This window comes from Denticeps clupeoides, chromosome 1, assembly GCF_900700375.1.
Source record: "Denticeps clupeoides chromosome 1, fDenClu1.1, whole genome shotgun sequence".
In the NCBI taxonomy this organism is placed as follows: Eukaryota; Metazoa; Chordata; class Actinopteri; order Clupeiformes; family Denticipitidae; genus Denticeps; species Denticeps clupeoides.
The window spans coordinates 39,052,754-39,071,533 of record NC_041707.1 but is presented as its reverse complement, the minus strand read 5'-3'; the positions used below and the strand labels follow the sequence as shown (position 1 = coordinate 39,071,533).

Below are 18,780 nucleotides of genomic sequence, written 5' to 3'. Positions count from 1 at the left end.
CCCTACCAACCATTTAAATTAAACCAATTTAGTTATTTATTTCGTTGTATTCGTTTTTTTTTAATTGTGGCTCGTTGTGTTAGACTTTTATAGTACGTTTTGCTGTTCGGAGTTTGCCTCAAAGTGCGTCACTTCCGGGGCACAGACCGGAAGTGGGCGCCATGTTGTGAGTGGTGAAGGCGGCGAAGGCGGCGTGAGGGAGCGAGTATGGAGGTAAGAAGCAAGCCGCAAGCTGCCCTCCGGCGCTCCTTCCTCCCTCTTAATCGCCCCAAGCACCGAATCGGGCGCCGGCTTCCGGACACGTTGTAACCAGCAACGTTGAAAAGAAACCCAATAATAAATACATTAAAAAAAAACTAAACATAAAACACGATCCCGAGAGCCATGGCCGCCCAACTTCCGTATTCCGGCGAGTCGGTGACGGGTGGCAGTCAGCTGTTGTTTTACTTTTAATTCTATTCAACCCACCCACCTTTCACCAGTTAATTCACCTTTCTTCCCAGACCCGTGCAAACATTATGGTCGGTCCGTGTCGCGTTTATCCTCTACCGTGCGCTTCATTTTCTCACTTCACGCTTCGTACGTAAGAGGCCAGTGAGAAGAATGCTGGTTTAACGTGTCCACCTGCCGCCATTTACTTTATATTCATTTTATATAGTTTATGTCGGTCAACAGCCAACTTTAAGGTGATTTGCCCTTCACCCTTATACAAAGACTTGTGGAAAGTTGTTTTATTTATTATGTAAAGTTTTTTTTTTATTGAGACTAATTAGTATTTTAGTGATAACGTTCAGAAGGCTCATTCATCAGCTCCTCGCACCTACGAACCCTGCGTGGACAGATCCATTGTGCTTGCGGAGAGGGGGGTGTCGGGGATCGGGACGTTTTACGCCGGACGTCTCGTGTCTGTGGGTTTGTCCGAACTCGAATGTTTTTACAGCAGTCGTTGAGCATGTGTGTGCGCCAGCTGAGTTTGTGATTGGGGAGTGTGTTTGTGGCATTTTGTTAACGCTGAAGCTGTGCCACCCATCCTTTTTGTATAATCCAGTCCACAGATTAGTGTTGCCAAATCAGCTTTTACAAGCAATTTTTGGTAAATAATATGAAACCTTTAAAGACCTGAAAAATGAATAAAATTCTGCGGGAGTCGTATTATAGTCAATAATTAATACATTTATTAAGTTGGTTTTGGATGGAAGAAATGTTTTTTTTTTTTCATTATGGAATTGTCATTGTTGTAAATGTATTTCCAATAATCGCAAATGTATTTCTTTGGTTGGTTGATGTGTCGAGAAACGTGCCTGCTTCGAAACACGAATACGAATAAATTAGTTGTATTTCTAGAAAGGTTTTATACGCGAAGTGACGTAGGCAGACAAAGCAGCCTACCCACCTACATTCAGCGGACCTGGCAACACGACACGGCAGCCGCATCTCGCGAGATTTGGCGCTGCCGAAGAAACGAGTGCCAGGCACAACGCCGTCGGGGAAGCTAACGAGGCGCTTCGGAACTCGGGAACTCGACCCCGCGGCGCGCCGTGCCGTCGTTCCGGCGCAGCGTCGCGTTTGGTGCGGTTCTCGTCGGTACCGTGCACCGGTATGCGCAGGGCCGGGGCTCGGCTCTCCCCGTGCGGCTGAGCGGGGCGCTGGTTAGCCTGGTGCCGTCGAGTCGTCGTCGTCGTCTCGCCTGAAGTAAACTCGCGTTCGCGGAGACCCGGGCGAGGCCGGGACCTTTCCGGTGCGGAACAGCGCCATGGACCTGAATTTTTACTCGGATCTCGGGGACGGCAGCGGGCAGCCCGACGACCCGGAGTTCCTCGACACGCAGCCCTTCAATGGATTCGATGCCGTCAACAAGGTGACCTTTTGGGGATCCAGAACCAGCTAATGATGCTTCCTAATAAATGCTTCCATAGCTAATTGTCCCGTTTAAAACGCGTGATGCTGATAACAGAGGCTAAAGATCTGGTCCTGGAGGTCTACCATAGCGGTAGGTCTCGGGTTAAGCCACGCCTCCTTTTAAAGGCGGCAGGCCCCCAGGACTCAGCTGGAACGTTCCGAAGACTCAGCTTTGCCCTTTTTGTCTTGTTTTTAAGTTCCCGGGAGGGAGTGACAACTACTTGACCATCGCTGGCGAAGGCCACCCGTTCCTCACGTCCTCTGAGGTAGGACCCGAGTCGGTCCTCTAGTTCTGCCCGTAGTTGTCGCGTTGTTTAAAAGACGCTTTTTTTTGCTGCAGACGTTCCACACCCCCAGCCTGGGAGATGAAGAGTTCGAGATTCCGCCCATTTCGCTGGACCCCGACCCGGCGCTGGGGGTCTCGGACGTCGTCTCGCACTTCGGCGAGCTGTCGGACGCCGGGCCGGCCGGGGGGGTCCCGCGGAACGCGGTGGTCGGCGGAGATGACCCCTCCTTCGCCTCCACCTTCGTCAGCCCCCCCACGCAGGGCCTGGAGCACCTGAGTCTGGGCGTGGTGAGCCAGCAGGGAGGGGCCACACTGCTGGGCTCCACCCTGAGCATGGTGAGGACCGGTGCTAAAGTTGTCTCTGAGACTCGATAGCTATTGGCTAACGGCTTTCACGTGTAATTTTGTTGAAACGTGTCCCTCTGCAGGACCTTGGCCATCCCATTGGCTCCCAGTTCAGTAGCTCCTCCCCCATGACCATTGACGTTCCTCTCGGCGACATGAACCATGCACTCCTGGGTCACAACCAGCTCACGACCATCGACCAGTCAGAGCTGAGCGCGCAGCTCGGCCTCAGCCTCGGGGGCGGGGCCATTCTGCCCCGCTCGCAGTCACCTGACCAGCCCCTGTCGGCCAATGCCTCGCCCGCAGAATCTCTCCAGGACGACGACATGGACGACTTCAGACGAGTCAGTTCCTTCTTCTTTTCTTTCATCTGGGGTCAGAGCGGCTTGTGCGTACTTGACACTAATCGTCTTCTTTTGTTCCTGGCGCCCACACGTGCCCCCTCGCTCTGGCCCGGAAGAGCGTACTGGTGGACTCGCCGGTGTCCCTCGCCGTCTCCCCGGCGGTCATTTCTCTCAGCCCCTCCGTGTCGGAGTCCCACGTCCCCGCCGCCGCCTCCGGCACGTCCCCGGCCATGCAGCGGCGGGTGGGTGTGGGCCCGGCCGGGGGGAAGAAGACGAAGAAGAAGAAGGACCCCAACGAGCCCCAGAAACCGGTGTCGGCGTACGCGCTGTTCTTCAGGGACACGCAGGCGGCCATCAAGGGCCAGAACCCCAACGCCACGTTCGGCGAGGTGTCCAAGATCGTGGCCTCCATGTGGGACAGCCTGGGCGAGGAGCAGAAGCAGGTGCGTAACGCTCTCTGAACGTTGTCTGAACGTTGGGTCAGCAGGAGGTGGAATTGAAACGGACATCGTGCGTTTCCGCGTTGCTCCCAGGTGTATAAACGGAAGACGGAAGCTGCCAAGAAGGAATATCTGAAGGCGCTGGCAGCCTATCGAGCCAGTCAGATCTCTCAGGTGAGAGGCCCCGCCCCGCTGCCGTTTGCTGATTGGGCTATGTGTGAGGGCAACGTTGACTGTGCGTTCATGTGTTTCCTTACAGCCCACTATTGAGGTTTTGGACTCCGCCCCCTCCCCGCCGCCTCCAGTTGCAGCGCCAGAGCTTGAGACCCCGCCCCTGGCCATTTCGCGCTCACCCCGCATTCCGCAGCACGCGCCGGACAACAACACAATCACCAACATCTGCACCTCCAACATCATCTCGGACCTGCCACAGGTCACCACGCGCTCTCGCACCAGCGCCCACAAGTCCCCGCCCGCCCCCGTGGCCCTGCCCACCGTCACCAAGATCATCAAGCAGCCAATTGCGTCGTCCGTGGCGACGTTGGTCGCCACCACGCTGGGCGCTGCTCGCCTGCCACCTCCCCTCCTGCAGATGCAGAAGGCCACGCCCCCTCCGCCACGCCTGCAGCAGATGGTGCACTCCACGGCTCCGCCCCCTCTGCAGGCCAAGCCCCGCGGGGCCGCCGGAGGACTCGCGTCCTCGGTCGCCACTGCGCCACCGCCCCTCCAGATCAAGATAGTCCCCGCCACCCTGCAGATGGACGCGCCCATCATCGTCACCGCTGCGCAGGCCGCCGCCTCCTTAAGCGCCGCGGTCTCCTCCACCCCAGCTCTGACCGTGGAGGTGGCGCAGGCCGCCGCCATTGTTACGGCCAGCTCCCCGACGGCAGAGTTCGTGGCGGAGCACGAAGAAGGGGTACGTTCGCTTTTAACGTATACACTCGTGCGACGGGTACCTCGATACCACATTTTCTAAAGTACTCTAACTCGATAAAAAGTCCCCCGATACCGGGGACCAATACCACGGTGTTTGAGTGCCCGTCCTCCAGGCCCCGCCCCCAGCTCAGAGCGGGGAGAAGGTGAAATTGTCCGGAGGCTCAAAAGGTAGCGCACTTATCACAAGTCATTTAACCGAGCGCCTAACAACCCAACACAACAACGAGTGCGGAGAGTTTAGCCACGCCTCTAGACCAACGAGTGCGGAGAGTTTAGCCACGCCTCTAGACCAACGAGTGCGGAGAGTTTAGCCACGCCTCTAGACCAACGAGTGCGGAGCGTTTAGCCACGCCTCTAGACCAACGAGTGCGGAGCGTTTAGCCACGCCTCTAGACCAACGAGTGCGGAGAGTTTAGCCACGCCTCTAGACCAACGAGTGCGGAGAGTTTAGCCACGCCTCTAGACCAACGAGTGCGGAGAGTTTAGCCACGCCTCTAGACCAACGAGTGCGGAGCGTTTAGCCACGCCTCCAAACCGACACTACCCAACACGATAACGTGTACGGAGAGTTTAGCCACGCTAACTCCTGTGAGACGAGAGATGTCCAGAGACGGTCCACGTGCTGCGAAAATGATACGGGCAATTATCGCATGACCAGCCACCCTCGGGGGTAGTAAATGTGGGGTTCCTTCGTCTCCTCTCAGGGTTAAGTGTCTTGCTCAGGGACACAATGGTAGTAAGTGGGGTTTGAACCTGGTTCATAGGCGAGTGTGTTACTACCACCTACTACCACCCCGAAATTGCATAACTAGCTTTGCCGAAACCCGGGATTGAACCGGCGACCTTTAGATCTTCAGTCTGACGCTCTCCCAACTGCGCGGCATCAATGCAGATACCGTCCGCGTCGCACTAATAAAGTTCTTGTCTGGTTCTGCCGTCCCACCAGATGGAAGTGGAGCTGAACGTGTCCCCGGGGCCGGACGCCTCCGTCCCCGGCGTGTGCGTGCGGGCGGGCTGCAACAACCCGCCGGTGGACAGCAAGGACTGGGACCGGGAGTACTGCAGCAACGAGTGCGTGGCCACGCACTGCAGGTACAAGGCCGCGCCCCCGGACCGCCCACGCCTGGAGGTCATCGCGTGCCGTTAACGTTGCTCTCTCTCTCTCTCTCTCCCAGGGACGTGTTCATGGCTTGGTGCGCCATCCGAGGGCAGAACTCCGCCACGGTCACGTAAGGAAGGCCCGGCGCGGGGACGGGGACGGCGCCGAGCCTGGACAGACGGAGAGCTTGGGTGGACAGATTTTGGTTGGTTTTGATTGGCTTATGCATTCCAGCACACAATAAGTGTGAATTCAATTTCCTGTTCGAAAAAACGCGCCCGTGGGTCCGCCCCTCGCGGCGGCGCGGTCCGTCATTGGCCTCCGTGGAACCAGGGCTGGGCTTACACGGCACCACGAATGCAACACGTTTTCGCCAACGATATTTATTAAAAATGCCGGATGAGATAGGGACGCGCCGGGAGTTACGAATCGGACCGATACCTGCCTTTTTCTTACGAGGGTTTCTGAGACGATTGTCAACTCCGCCAACTCTCATTGGTTCTTTTCGTAATGAAAACGTAACGTGCTCTGCGGATGAAATGGTTCGAAAATGTTTCTTTTAAACGCCGCTTGTTACAACTTGTGACTGCGGATTCGGATCACGTTGCACGAGCAACATTTCTTTCGTAGCCGCCATGACCGCACGTCCCTACCGAGTTTTAACGTTTGTGACGTGAGTGCAGAAACGCGTGTTGCCCAGCCCTGTGTAGACGGCAATAGTGAATTTATTTTAATGTTGCAGCATTTTTACATTTTATTTTTATTATCATTAGTACGTTTCCGAGAAGGGTCTGTTTTTAAGGACATTTGGAAACTGGAACGTCGCGCTTTTCGTTGTTTCGTGATGAACCGTATGAGAACACGCTTTTCGGAATAATAAAGCCGTAGACATGATCTTGTGCACGTTAGGGATGTGAAATTTAGCCCATTCGACGCCTGTAGACTCCGGCCCTAGACTACGTCTCGCACCGTGTACATTTAAAACAGCTACTCTCGTGGCTGGCTACACTTAACAGCAGAACCGGAAGCGGGAATTTTTAACGTGTCGGGAGGGCAGACACTTTTTAAAGATGGGTCAATGTCTTTTTTTTTTTTTTTTTTTTTTTTAAATGACCGCAATGATAATAAATGTTTGTCGAGACGAAGAACTCATAGGAAATCGTGAACTGAAACTGGCCGATGCGTTTGTCTGGGATCGGAAACCTTGTGGATGGGCTGTGCTCAGAAATAAAATGCAAAAAGAAAGAGAAAAAAAAGCTGTGTGTGTGGTTTCTTTTTGCCTTGAAATCTGTTCTGGTAGGAGCCACGCCATATGAACCAGAAGACCCAGGTTCGAACCCCACTTACTACCATCGTGTCCCTGAGCAGGACACTTAACCCTGGGTGTCTCCAGGGGGGGACTGTCCCTGTAACTACTGATTGAAAGTCGCTCTGGATAAGGGCGTCTGGTAAATGCCGTAAACGAAAATGTTCTCAATACCAGGGCGCCCTATACGTTCTCTTTAAAAAAAATCGCTGGCGGGAAAACCGCGCGAAGGCGGGAAGAGGGAGGGGGCCCACGTGACGCGGAGGGGGCGGGGCCTCGCCAGACGTCAATAAAACCCGCGCACGGCGGCAGGCGTCCATGGGGGGAGTAAAACATTTTTTATAATAATAATAACAACAATAACAATAATAATAAAGCACGTAAAAGAAACGCGGACGCGGTCCGCGAACAAAACGAATAAAGTTTCTCCGCCCTGTAGGCAGGAGGGATGGAGTGGGCTGCGGGAGGAGGGGAAAAAAGAGAGAGAGAGGAGGGGGGTTAATTATACGGTCCGTATGCGCGTAGTGGAGGAGGAGGAGGAGGAGGAGGAGTAGAAACACAACAGTGCGTTCGGGTGCATGCGTGTAAAGATGGCTCTCGTCCGAGGCGCTTTATAAAAAAAAAAAAACAACAAAAAACGAAACGCTTTTTGGTTGTTTATCGTGTTAATATTAATATTTTTTTTAATCAAACGACGATCGAGAGTTTTATGCTTCCGGGAAGCGGTCGGCGATAAAAAAAAAAGCGAGAATCAAAGTGGAGCGAGCAGGCAGCGGGCTAGCGTAGCACGGCGAGGCGCGGCAAGTGTGCGTGTGAGCGGCAGAGGACGTCCGGCCTGCCCCGAAGCCGGCCGCCGGAGCTCGGCACGACGCGCCAGCCGACATGGCGGTGAACCTGGACAAGGAGGCGTACTACCGCCGGATCAAGCGCCTGTACGCCAACTGGAAGGTGCGTTCGCCTTTTGTTGCGCCGCCGTGCCGCGCCGGGACTCGGGAGCCGCGGCCTCGTCGGTCGCCGACCAGCGTCCGAGCGTCCCCGGTCCGCGGCGTGTCTCTCGTCCCAGGGACAAACCCGGCCGCTCTTCCGTCCGGCCTGGCACGTCGCGCCGCCGCCTCCCGGGCTTTAGCGGCGGCTCGACGGCGTTAGCCTCGCTAGCTTAGCGCCGCTGACGTTAGCCGCGTTAGCTCAGATGCTAACTTATTGTCTGTTCGCGTTTTCTCGTTTAGATTTCTTGGGGTTTTTTTTGGCGCGTCCGTCTCTTATTTAACCCACGGAGGCGAGCCGATGTGATCTTTAATCGATGCCAGTAGACCAAGAGATGCCAACATCTCCACGTTTCCCCGAGAAAAAGCCCGTGTGTCCCGGCGTGCGTCTCTGACGAGGAGCCGCCGGATGGTTTTTGTCGAAGAGTTTCCTTCTGGCGGCTCTAAACGTTGCGTTCGATAGAAGCGGCTTTTCTAGAACCGCCGCGGACCCAAAACTCGCTAAAGCTTTTATTTCGATGTTACTTTCTTATGAACGTACAGAAAGGGGAGGACGAGTTCGGCAAGGTGGATGCCATCGTGGTGTCTGTGGGTGTGGACGAAGAGATCGTCTACGCCAAATCCACCGCCCTGCAGGTACCGAACGGGCTCGTTTATCTCATCACCGCCATTAATATTATTATCGCTGTTGTTATTATTATTATTGTTACTGACGGACCCCGCCGACCTTTTTTTCTGTTCTTGCAGACCTGGCTCTTCGGGTACGAGCTCACCGACACCATCATGGTCTTCTGCGAGAGCAAGATCCTCTTCCTGGCCAGCAAGAAGAAGGTGGAGTTCCTGAAGCAGGTCGCCGTCACCAAGGGCAACGAGAACGCCAACGGCCTGCCGCCCATCACGCTGCTCGTCAGGGAGAAGGTCCGCCACGCCACACATGTCCCACGATGCCGTCCTACTATATTTCATGCACGCGGTGTCCTCAAACATTTGATTTATTTATTGGTCGTTTTTATGTCGGTCTTGTTGGTCCCCCAACACCGTATCCGAAGTCTCTTTGCGGGAATTACAGCCACTGTCTGCGGCTTTAAATGCTGGTGAGGAGGAGAGCTGATCTGGATCTGGAATTTGTCCCCCGTATGGTTACGCGAACGCCGCTCTCTGGAATTCCCGCAAAGAGACTTCGGATGCGGTGTCCGCGTAGCCATGCGGGGACAAATTCCAGATCCGACTGTCAGAATGACCGAAGCTGACTTCGCGTCGTTTCGCCATTTCTAGCCGCTGCAGGGGGGGACCCGTGTTAACGTTAGACCGTCTCACCAAGTGACGTTTTCATGACGGGGGACCTTCAGTGAGCCGTGCATGTACCAGACGCCCTTATCCAGAGCGACTTCTACAATCAGTAGTTACAGGGACAGTCCCCTGTAATCGCAGATAGAAGGCGATTGCACGGCATGGCACATAATGTCTTTCACGCGACGCTTCAGAAGGTCCGATCTGCAGGAGACCCTCAGGGATTCGTGACACGCCCTTTCCGTGACCCCGGGACGATAAAACTGATATTAAAAGCTGGTGTGCGGCGCTCATCTCTTTATCTCGCGTTCTTCTCTCCCTCCCGCCTCAGAACGAGAGCAACAAGGCCAACTTTGAGAAGATGGTGGAGGCCGTCCGCGCCAGTAAACAGGGTCGAGCGGTGGGCGTCTTCATCAAGGACAAGTTCCCCGGGGAGTACATGAAGAGCTGGAACGACGCGATCACCGCCGAGGGCCTGGAGAAGGTATGGTGTCTGCTTGAATGGGGGGGGTCTGTGATTGGGCCTCGGGTTGCCGTGCTGACGTCCCTGAGTCGCGTGTCTCTGCGGCCAGGTGGACATCAGCGCCGTGGTGGCCTACACCATGGCGGTGAAGGAGGACGGCGAGCTGGCGCTGATGAAGCGGGCCGCGGCCATCACCAGCGACGTCTTCTCAAAGTTCTTCAAGGAGCGGGTGATGGAGATCGTGGACGCTGATGAGGTAGAGGACATTTTACATGACTGTCCCCTTGGAGGCACTCAGACGTGAAAGTCCCCTGACGTGAAAATGCGAGATGATTTAACATTTCTGGCCCGTCTATGGCTAGAAATGCCGATCGGTGTAAAGAGCGTTTTTGTCGTTGTGCTTCACCGTTCCGAGAGCGGCGGCTCAGACGGTCTGATCTGGAATTTGTGACATCATAAGGGGAACGGTTACCTCCCGTTTCTCATGCTTTTTCTGGCCGGAGAATTTCCCGCCCCTCCCCTGAAACATTATTTCCACCCACCGTCATGGCTTCCAAACGTGTGAAGCACGAAACAGTGATCAGGTGTAAAAAAAAAAAAAACGAGCGCAAATTAATTACATTTTTTTTTTTTTAGTACCGTCACGCAAGACGGTTTTGTTCTGGGAAAACGGCAACACGACTTCTAGTTTGCACCCACCGTCGTTGTGGGTGAACGGCGTTGGCGACGTCATTTCCGCGAACGCCCCCTCAACTTCTGTAGGCCGCTTCCTCCTCGTCCCGCCTCCCTCCTCCTCATTAGCATTTAAAGCTACAGACGGCGAAGCGGTGCATCCTGGGAAATCTGGTTGTGGGACTGGGTCAAAGTGGCTGCGATTCTGCACCACGGCTGAATTTCAGAAAGAGACGTCAGATGCAGCGTTAGGGCACCAACAAGATCGATTATAAAAGCTAAAAGTTTGAACCTGTGACTTTTTATGGTTTTAATGCGGTCCGTGTCCTTGCAGAAAGTGCGTCACAGCAAGCTAGCCGAATCCGTGGAAAAGGCCATCGAGGACAGGAAGTACCTGGGCGGTGTGGACCCCTCCACGGTGGAGATGTGCTACCCGCCGATCATCCAGAGCGGCGGCAACTACAGCCTTAAATTCAGCGTGGTCAGGTGAGGTCACATGAGCCCGTTTCCATGGCCACCGGGTTCCTTCTTTTTTAAAGTAGTAGGGTGGTAGTAGCCTAGTGGGTAACACACTCGCCTATGAACCAGAAGACCCGGGTTCGAATCCCACTTAATACCATTGTGTCCCTGAGCAAGACACTTAACCCTAAATTGCTCCAGGGAGACTGTCCCTGTAAATACTGATTGTAAGTCGCTCTGGATAAGGGCGTCTCATAAATGCTGTAAATGTAAATTTTTTTTAAATGTATTTCTGTCCAGTTTGGCAAAATGTATTTATATTTGAATGGAATGTTGTGTAAGTGTGTTTGATCGGCTGATCGTGTAAATTACGCGCAGCGACAAGAACCACATGCACTTCGGCGCCATCACCTGTGCCATGGGCATCCGCTACAAGTCGTACTGTTCCAACCTGGTGAGGACGCTCATGGTGGACCCGACCCAGGAGATGCAGGACAACTACAACTTCCTGCTGCAGGTGGAGGAGAACCTGCTGAAAGAGCTCAAGCATGGTGAGGAAGCCCAGAGCGTTTTTTTTTTTTTTTGGCGCACGTGTTTTTGTAGAGTCGGTGGTTGACCGAGTTCCGGTCCGCAGGGGTGAAGCTGTGTGACGCCTACAACGTGTTGGTGGACTTTGTGAAGAAGGAGAAGCCGGACATGTTGAGCAAACTCACCAAGAACCTCGGGTGGGTGGAGCTCACACACGCCGGTACTGACGCATTCGGGCCTTCACTGCCAGACTGTACAAATATCTTCTTTCCACAGACTATCAGACACCTGAACACACACACACACACACTACTTGTGTTTTATATTTAATATTTTTATCTTTGTCGGACACTTTGTCAGTATGTGATGTTGTTTAAGTGGAGAAACGTCGTATGTAGCTGAAAGTGCAATAAAGCTCGCTTTTTAACTTTTAAACAGATGCCTGTAAAGCTGTTGTGTCTTACAGGTTTGTGATGGGCATTGAATTCCGAGAAGGAACGCTGGTTCTCAACACCAAGAACCAATACAAGCTGAAGAAGGGTGAGCAGAGGCAGCGGTTTATGACGTTTTTTTTTTTTCCGTGTATTGACACATTTTACGTAATACAGACTGTACAGGTAGGAGACACAATGTTTAGTCTTTTAGTCAGGGGGGAGGGTGAAATCTCCGGTGTTCCCATGGGGTTTATTAACGGTCCCCCATTGTATAAAAAGTGCTTTGGTCACTCGGCTTCGCGAGAACAGTCAGATCTGGAATTTGTCCCCCTTTTGACATCACAAGGGGGAAGGTTGCCTCCCAGAGAATTTCCCACCCCTCTGCAAAAAATTGTAAATAATTAAAAGACATGTTTGGGACCTTTTAATTTATTGCCGTGAACCCTGGAACCCATCTCGTTCGTTGCAGGCATGGTGTTGAGCATCAGCCTGGGTTTGGCCGATCTGACCAATAAGGAGGGGAAGAAGGAGGAGCAGAAGAAGTACGCCCTGTTCCTCGGTGACACCGTGCAGATCAACGAGGTGAGTCGCCACCTCCAGCACTGCTGTCCAGAAACGTCTCCTGGTTCTCACGCGTGTTCCTTCTCCTGTGTGACAGGAGGACCCTGCCACTGTTCTCACGCCAGTGAAGAAGAAGATAAAGAACGTCGGCATCTTCCTGAAGGTGAACGTTCTGCCCTCTCTTTCCTGTGTGGTGATGGTGGCGACTCGCTGACCGCTGTCCTTTGGCCTTTTTTTTAAATATATTTTATCTAGGCTGAAGACGAGGAAGACGATGAGGAAGAGGCAGACGATGCCGAGGAGCTTCTTGGGAAAGGAGCGCGTGGAGCAGCTCTCCTGACGGACAGAACCAGGGTGTGTGTCTGTGAGACGTTCTTCTACGCGTCTCTGCGTGTTCCGTGGTTTTTACTTCCCCGTCTTCCACTGTCGGCCAGAATGAGATGACCGCTGAGGAGAAGCGGCGGACCCACCAGAAGGAACTGGCCAATCAGATGAACGAGGAGGCCAAGCGGCGCCTGACCGAGCAGAAGGGGGAGCAGCAGATCCAGAAGTGAGGGGCGATTCGGACTCGAGTCTCAGCTCTTCTATTCGTTTCTGTTTAATATTACTGTATGGTGCAAATTATAAAGATCGATTCATCACACCAATCAACAATCCCACTTCTGACCGATAATCCTGCATGTGCGGCAGCGGCGGCCTAGCGGTTAAGGAAGCGGCCCCGTAATCAGAAGGTTGCCGGTTCGAACCCCGATCCGCCAAGGTGCCACTGAGCAAAGCACCGTCCCCACACACTGCTCGCCTGTCATGGCTGCCCACTGCTCACCAAGGGTGATGTTTAAATGCAGAGGACAAATTTCACTGTGTGCACCGTGTGCTGTGCTGCTGCGTATCACAAGTGACAATCACTTCACTTTACTTTTTAAGCACCGAGACCCACAAATGGCCCGGTGAGAACGCGTACCGAGTCAGACCGGGACCCGGCGCTGCCGCGTGACTTGATGGCAGCTCCGTATGATGGAGGCGCGCCTCCTCCTGTGGAATGGCGTTCGCCTTCGGCGGCCCCGGCCCTGGCGTAGCCGCGCTGCGTTTTCGAAGTCTCCGTTTTGAATGAAGTGCTAAATAAAATCGCCGGGGCAACAGCCGGCCTGCGTAAATCTACTTCTGTCACGTCGCGTCACACTCACGGCGGCTCTGGTTCCCGCTTTTACTCTCGTTGTCCCCGCGGCGATACATCTGACCAACCAGCAGAGAGGAAGCAGCAGGTCAAGCGCCGGTTACTACCATCGTGTCCCTGAGTAAGACACTTAACCTTGAGTGTCTCCGGGGGGGGACTGTCCCCGTAACTACTGATTGTAAAGGCGTCTGGTAAATGCCATGCGCAGCTTGACTGGATCAGACACCGTTTCTGTCCACCAGGGCCAGGAAGTCAAACGTGTCGTACAAAAACGTGTCCCAGATGCCCCGGGAGAAGGACATCCGAGACATGAAGATCTTCATCGATAAGAAGTACGAGACCGTCATCATGCCGGTGTTCGGCATCGCCACGCCGTTTCACATCGCCACCATCAAGGTAGGTCATTGGACCACGTCTCGTTACGTATCTACGTATCCGTAGTTGGTGGACACGTCTGGTAAGATATTAAAATGGCTTCTCTCTGCGTGCAGAACATCAGCATGTCAGTGGAAGGAGACTACACGTACCTGAGGATAAACTTCTACGTTCCCGGCAGCTCCCTCGGTCGACATGAAGGCAACACCTTCCCCAACCCCGACGCTACTTTCGTCAAAGAAATGTAAGTACAGGTGGACACGAATTTTATGAGATTTCTTTTTGTTTCTGCGACGTGCCGGTCCACTGAGTGTCGTGAGTTTGTCTCAATTCTCAAACCAGAACGTACCGAGCCTCCAACCTGAAAGCCCCCGGTGATCCGTCCGTTCCGTCCACCAACCTGCAGAACGCGTTCCGCATAATCAAGGAGGTGCAGAAGCGCTACAAGACCCGCGAGGCGGAGGAGAAGGAGAAGGAGGGCATAGTCAAGCAGGACTCTCTGGTCATCAACCTGAACCGCAGCAACCCCAAGCTCAAAGACCTGTACATCCGACCCAACATCGCCCAGAAGAGGATGCAGGGCTCCCTGGAGGCCCACACCAACGGTAACGCCCCCCCGCACCCACGAACGACCCGACCCAACCCAACCCAACCGCGTCCTCTCTGTCCCAGGTTTCCGCTTCACGTCGGTGCGCGGCGACAAGGTGGACATCCTCTACAACAACATCAAGCACGCCATCTTCCAGCCCTGCGACGGCGAGATGATCATCGTCCTGCACTTCCACCTCAAGGTCGGTACTAGTCTTGGAGCCACGGTGGAGACCATAAAAAAATGTTTTTTTTTTTTTTTAATATCTAATACTAATAATTTGTGCGATTTATAATTAGGATCCGAGCGACGCCAACCAAACACAATTTACTAGTCAACAGCGGTTATGGCGGACATTATTCTACCGTTCACTTCTTACCTAGCTGGCGCTAGTGTTTACGTCAATTACATTTTTGCCTGAAATGAAACGAGACGTAATTGCTGGTCAACAAGTCATGTGATATTGAGACTAAATTGGAGTCGCAAAAAAAATAAAAGAAACGGTACTAAAACGTGTCCGTTTACGCCGACGTAAACGGACACGTTTTAGTACCGTTTTTTTTTTTTTTTTTTGGCGAGACGACGCGTTGATTAGAATTTCGGGTACTTTCTGAAGCGGAAAAGAACATGGAACGCGTGGTCAAAATTTTCGATGACTAAAATAAGACTAAAATGCTCAGGCTTTTAGTCGACTGAAACTTGATTGGACTAAAATGAATATGGACGTGACACATGGAAATGACGCATCAGTTTGACGAATGAAATGAAGACAAGCCGACAGAAGCTGTAGTCGTACCGCGAGTATAATACTCGTATAGCAGGTCGTTCCGGTAAAATCTAGACGCATGCGAGAAACGTCACCTTTTTCTCAGCCGCCGCGCTTCTGTCCGTGTGCAGAATGCCATCATGTTCGGCAAGAAGCGGCACACGGACGTCCAGTTCTACACGGAGGTGGGCGAGATCACCACCGACCTGGGCAAGCACCAGCACATGCACGACCGCGACGACCTCTACGCCGAGCAGATGGAGCGCGAGATGCGCCACAAGCTCAAGTCGGCCTTCAAGAACTTCATCGAGAAGGTGGAGGTGCTCACCAAGGAGGAGCTGGAGTTCGAGGTCCCTTTCAGAGACTTGGGGTGAGGGACGACTGGCGTCTTTTTTTTGACGTGCGGGAGTGAATTGAGAGATTAGAAGGTCCGGACTTTTGGTGTGTGTGTAGGTTCCAGGGCGCGCCCTACAGGAGTACGTGTCTTCTGCAGCCCACGTCCAGCGCTCTGTGCAACGTCACCGAGTGGGTGAGTGTCTTCGAGGTCCACACGGACTCTTTTTCAAGGGACGCCTCGCGGCCATCACGCTCTCGCTTCTCCCGCTTTCCCCGCAGCCGCCGTTCGTCGTGACGCTGGACGAGGTGGAGCTGGTCCACTTCGAGCGCGTGCAGTTCCACTTGAAGAACTTCGACGTCGTCATCGTCTACAAGGACTACAGCAAGAAGGTGACCATGATCAACGCCGTGCCCGTCAACTCCCTTGACCCGATCAAGGAGTGGCTCAAGTAAGGCTCCTCCCCCTCATTCTCGCCGGTTGGTTAGGCTCCTCCCCCCCGCCTCACGGCTCCCGTAACCACCTGCTCCTCAGCTCCTGCGACATCAAGTACACGGAGGGCGTGCAGTCGCTCAACTGGACGAAGATCATGAAGACCATCGTGGACGACCCGGAAGGCTTCTTCGAACAGGGCGGCTGGTCCTTCCTGGACCCCGAGAGCGAGGTGAGTCCGCGGTCGGCCGCGGCGCGGCGCCACGCCCGCCTCGCGTCCCCGGGAATTTAAACAGTACCGATACCTGCGCCCAGGGCAGCGCTGCCGAGGAAGACTCCGAGTCGGAGATGGAGGACGAGACCTTCAACCCCTCAGCGGACGAGGAGGAAGAGGAGGAGGAGGACAGCGACGAAGACTACTCCTCTGAAACTGAGGACTCTGGTAAACATTGGCGGGGGGGGGGAGTTGCGTGGATTTAAGGACTTTTTTTTTTTTTTTTTTTTTTTATATGGAAGAATGGACACGATTCTCTTGTTCCCGCAGAATACAGTGCGTCTCTGGGCAGTGATGAGGAGAGTGGGAAGGACTGGGATGAGCTGGAGGAAGAGGCCAGGAAAGGTTTGTGGCCCTCTATCTTTTTTTTATTATTCGAAGGTTTTTTTTTTCCTTTTACTCATTTATTGTTTGTTTTATGTGTGTGTGTGTGAGAGATATATTGTTTATTTGTCCCCATTCTTTATATACTACTATTTTTTTTTTTTCTTTACTTTCGTAGCGGACCGAGAAAGCCATTATGAGGATGAGGAGAATTCCAGAAAGAGGAAGGGGGGACGGTCATCAGTGCCCCCACCCAGCAGCAAGAAGAAACGGCGGCACTAGACCCCCCCCCCTTGCCACATATATCTATAAATATATAAATATCTACACACACACACACTGCCAAAATGTGTTTTATTTGGTGGCCCTTTCCCTGTGTACACACACACACACACACACACACTTGGAGATGTACACAACCTTCACGCGTTTATATGCATACTCTGTATATAGTTGTGGCGCCCCCGTGTGGTAGATGAGTATCATTCGTTGGTAATAATATTGTGAACGACTCTTCTACTCCCCGTATTTCGTTTTTCTCGTCTCATTCCTCCTCGGCGCATTTCTCAGGTGTGTGCAGGCATGAGTGTAGAACAGGGTTTTATTGGACACTTTCTCCTTTTTTTTTTTTTTTTTTTTTTTTTTTTCGATAGCTCTTTTTCTAAAGCCCACTAAGATTAGAGGAGTGTTGGTCTTTTCTGCCAAGTGTTTTATGATCCGTTTCCTGTCCCAGCATCACTAAATCTTCTGGCACTTCTTCACCGAGGACTGATGTGTGGATGAAAAGGGGAAGGGTTTTTTTTTTTTTTTTCTTCTCCCCCACAATCCACAACATTTTTTTTTCTCAAATTGATACTCGTATTGTTCATTCAAAGAAGTTTTTTTTAATAAAATAAAAAATTGAGCTCAATGTTTGTCTTTTGAAGTAGCACACTCTTTATTTGTATTGTCGTTATTAATGTTTTCCTGTCCTGTTAAAGGTTTAAAATGCATAATAATATTAACAGGGTTCCTACAGTCATTTAGAAACCTGGAAAAAATTCTACGACTTTTCCAAGTTTTGGAATATGAAATAACTTTATGGGAAAAGTCACTGAAATTGTTTTAAAACGTCAATGTATAACGAAGAAAAGTGTTCTTGTAAAACTGCGCGAGAACAATGTTTAATGCTTCTGTGAACTAATGGTCAGGAAAATGTGCCTGAATAATTGAAAAGTCATGGAAATTATTTTCTGATCATGTGTAAGCACCATGTAAGGTCATTTGTGTTGAATAATTTCAATGGTCAAGTGACACAATGGGCCCTGAAATTCACACGAACGTGCATGTGGCCGAATTAAAATCTACAGAAGAAAATGCAGTTGTGGAGCATGAACAAAGGCTAAATGGCAGGATTTTAGACCATAAACATGGTAGATGTAGTGGCTTCGCGCTTTGTAAGGCCAATGTTCGTCCCGAGAGCCTCTGAGAAGGAGAAACCGTTGTGTTTATATACAGGTCCTTCTCAAACAATTAGCATATTTTGATAAAGTTCATTGTTTCCTGTAATGTACTGATAAACATTACACTTTCATATATTTTAGATTCATTATACACAACTGAAGGCAGATCAAGCCTTTTATAGTTTTAATATTGATAATTTTGGCATACAGCTCATGAAAACCCAACATTCCTATCTCAAAAAAGCTCATCCGACCAATTAAAAAAAAAAAAAAAGTTTTTAATACAAAGAAAAAGTCAACCTTCAAATTACCATGTTCAGTTATGCACTCAATACTTGGTCGGGAATCCTTTTGCAGAAATGACTGCTTCAATGCGGCGTGGCATGCCAAAAAATTATCAATATTAAAACTATAGAAGGCTTGATCTGCCTTCAGTTGTGTGTAATTAATCTAAAATATATGAAAGTCTAATGTTTATCAGTACATTACAGGAAATAATTAACTTAATCACAATATGCAAATTTTTTGAGAAGGACCTGTATATATAAAAACAGAAGTTTTATGTTGGGTGCATTTGTTTCGTTGCTCGCACGTTACTCTGGGTTCCCAGTGGCCATGCTTGCGCTTGAGAGTTGCGTAATATGCTCGTGTCGTCTACTTCGGATCACGCCGGCATCACCGGTGGCCTTCACCAGGTCAGCAGAGGTCACTGGGGCGCAGGGTTAAGAGCATCCGCCTCCAATTTAACAGGATTGGTGTTGAAGGGTTTTGGTTTTAATTAAAATGCATAATTGGGTGTAAAGGGGAGTATTACCCTCTAGCATCGCCACTTACCGGTCATTTTGGTTCATCATTATATTTTCATTCAGGTTTAAATAAATTGAGGTTTTGTGTCGCGACTTCTCATTAAGGGGTGATGGTGGGTCCCAAGATCAAACCAGCGGATCAGCACCCCCACCATTTAACATTTTACTGGCCTAAATTGTGTCTGGTGGAACAGAGACCTTCAGGGCTGGAGCTGGAGG

General features: G+C 51.8%; 2 protein-coding genes across 3 annotated transcripts; both read left to right on the top strand.

Annotated features, from left to right (window-relative positions):
- Positions 1-159: 159 nt before the first annotated feature.
- tox4b (TOX high mobility group box family member 4 b) lies at positions 160-6,452 on the top strand. 2 transcript variants are annotated; one of them, XM_028985164.1, is made up of 9 exons: positions 160-213; positions 2,097-2,165; positions 2,240-2,521; positions 2,614-2,874; positions 2,991-3,317; positions 3,408-3,488; positions 3,574-4,230; positions 5,197-5,342; positions 5,426-6,452. In XM_028985164.1, the coding sequence occupies exons 1-9, from the start codon at positions 208-210 to the stop codon at positions 5,481-5,483; spliced, it is 1,887 nt and encodes a 628-aa protein (XP_028840997.1). In that variant the 5' UTR covers positions 160-207; the 3' UTR covers positions 5,484-6,452. The 2 variants fall into 2 exon arrangements, with proteins under 2 accessions (XP_028840997.1, XP_028840988.1); XM_028985155.1 differs by having other exon boundaries at positions 166-1,858.
- Positions 6,453-7,196: 744 nt separating this feature from the next.
- Positions 7,197-16,626, top strand: supt16h (SPT16 homolog, facilitates chromatin remodeling subunit). The gene is made up of 24 exons (XM_028984864.1): positions 7,197-7,603; positions 8,182-8,274; positions 8,386-8,556; positions 9,260-9,412; positions 9,501-9,647; positions 10,398-10,549; positions 10,901-11,073; positions 11,157-11,247; positions 11,517-11,590; positions 11,954-12,066; positions 12,143-12,208; positions 12,301-12,399; positions 12,480-12,595; positions 13,462-13,615; positions 13,711-13,838; positions 13,937-14,199; positions 14,267-14,385; positions 15,081-15,319; positions 15,403-15,478; positions 15,565-15,734; positions 15,818-15,947; positions 16,031-16,157; positions 16,260-16,334; positions 16,492-16,626. Exons 1-24 carry the CDS (start codon positions 7,538-7,540, stop codon positions 16,593-16,595), a joined length of 3,099 nt encoding a protein of 1,032 aa, XP_028840697.1. The 5' UTR covers positions 7,197-7,537; the 3' UTR covers positions 16,596-16,626.
- Positions 16,627-18,780: the final 2,154 nt, after the last annotated feature.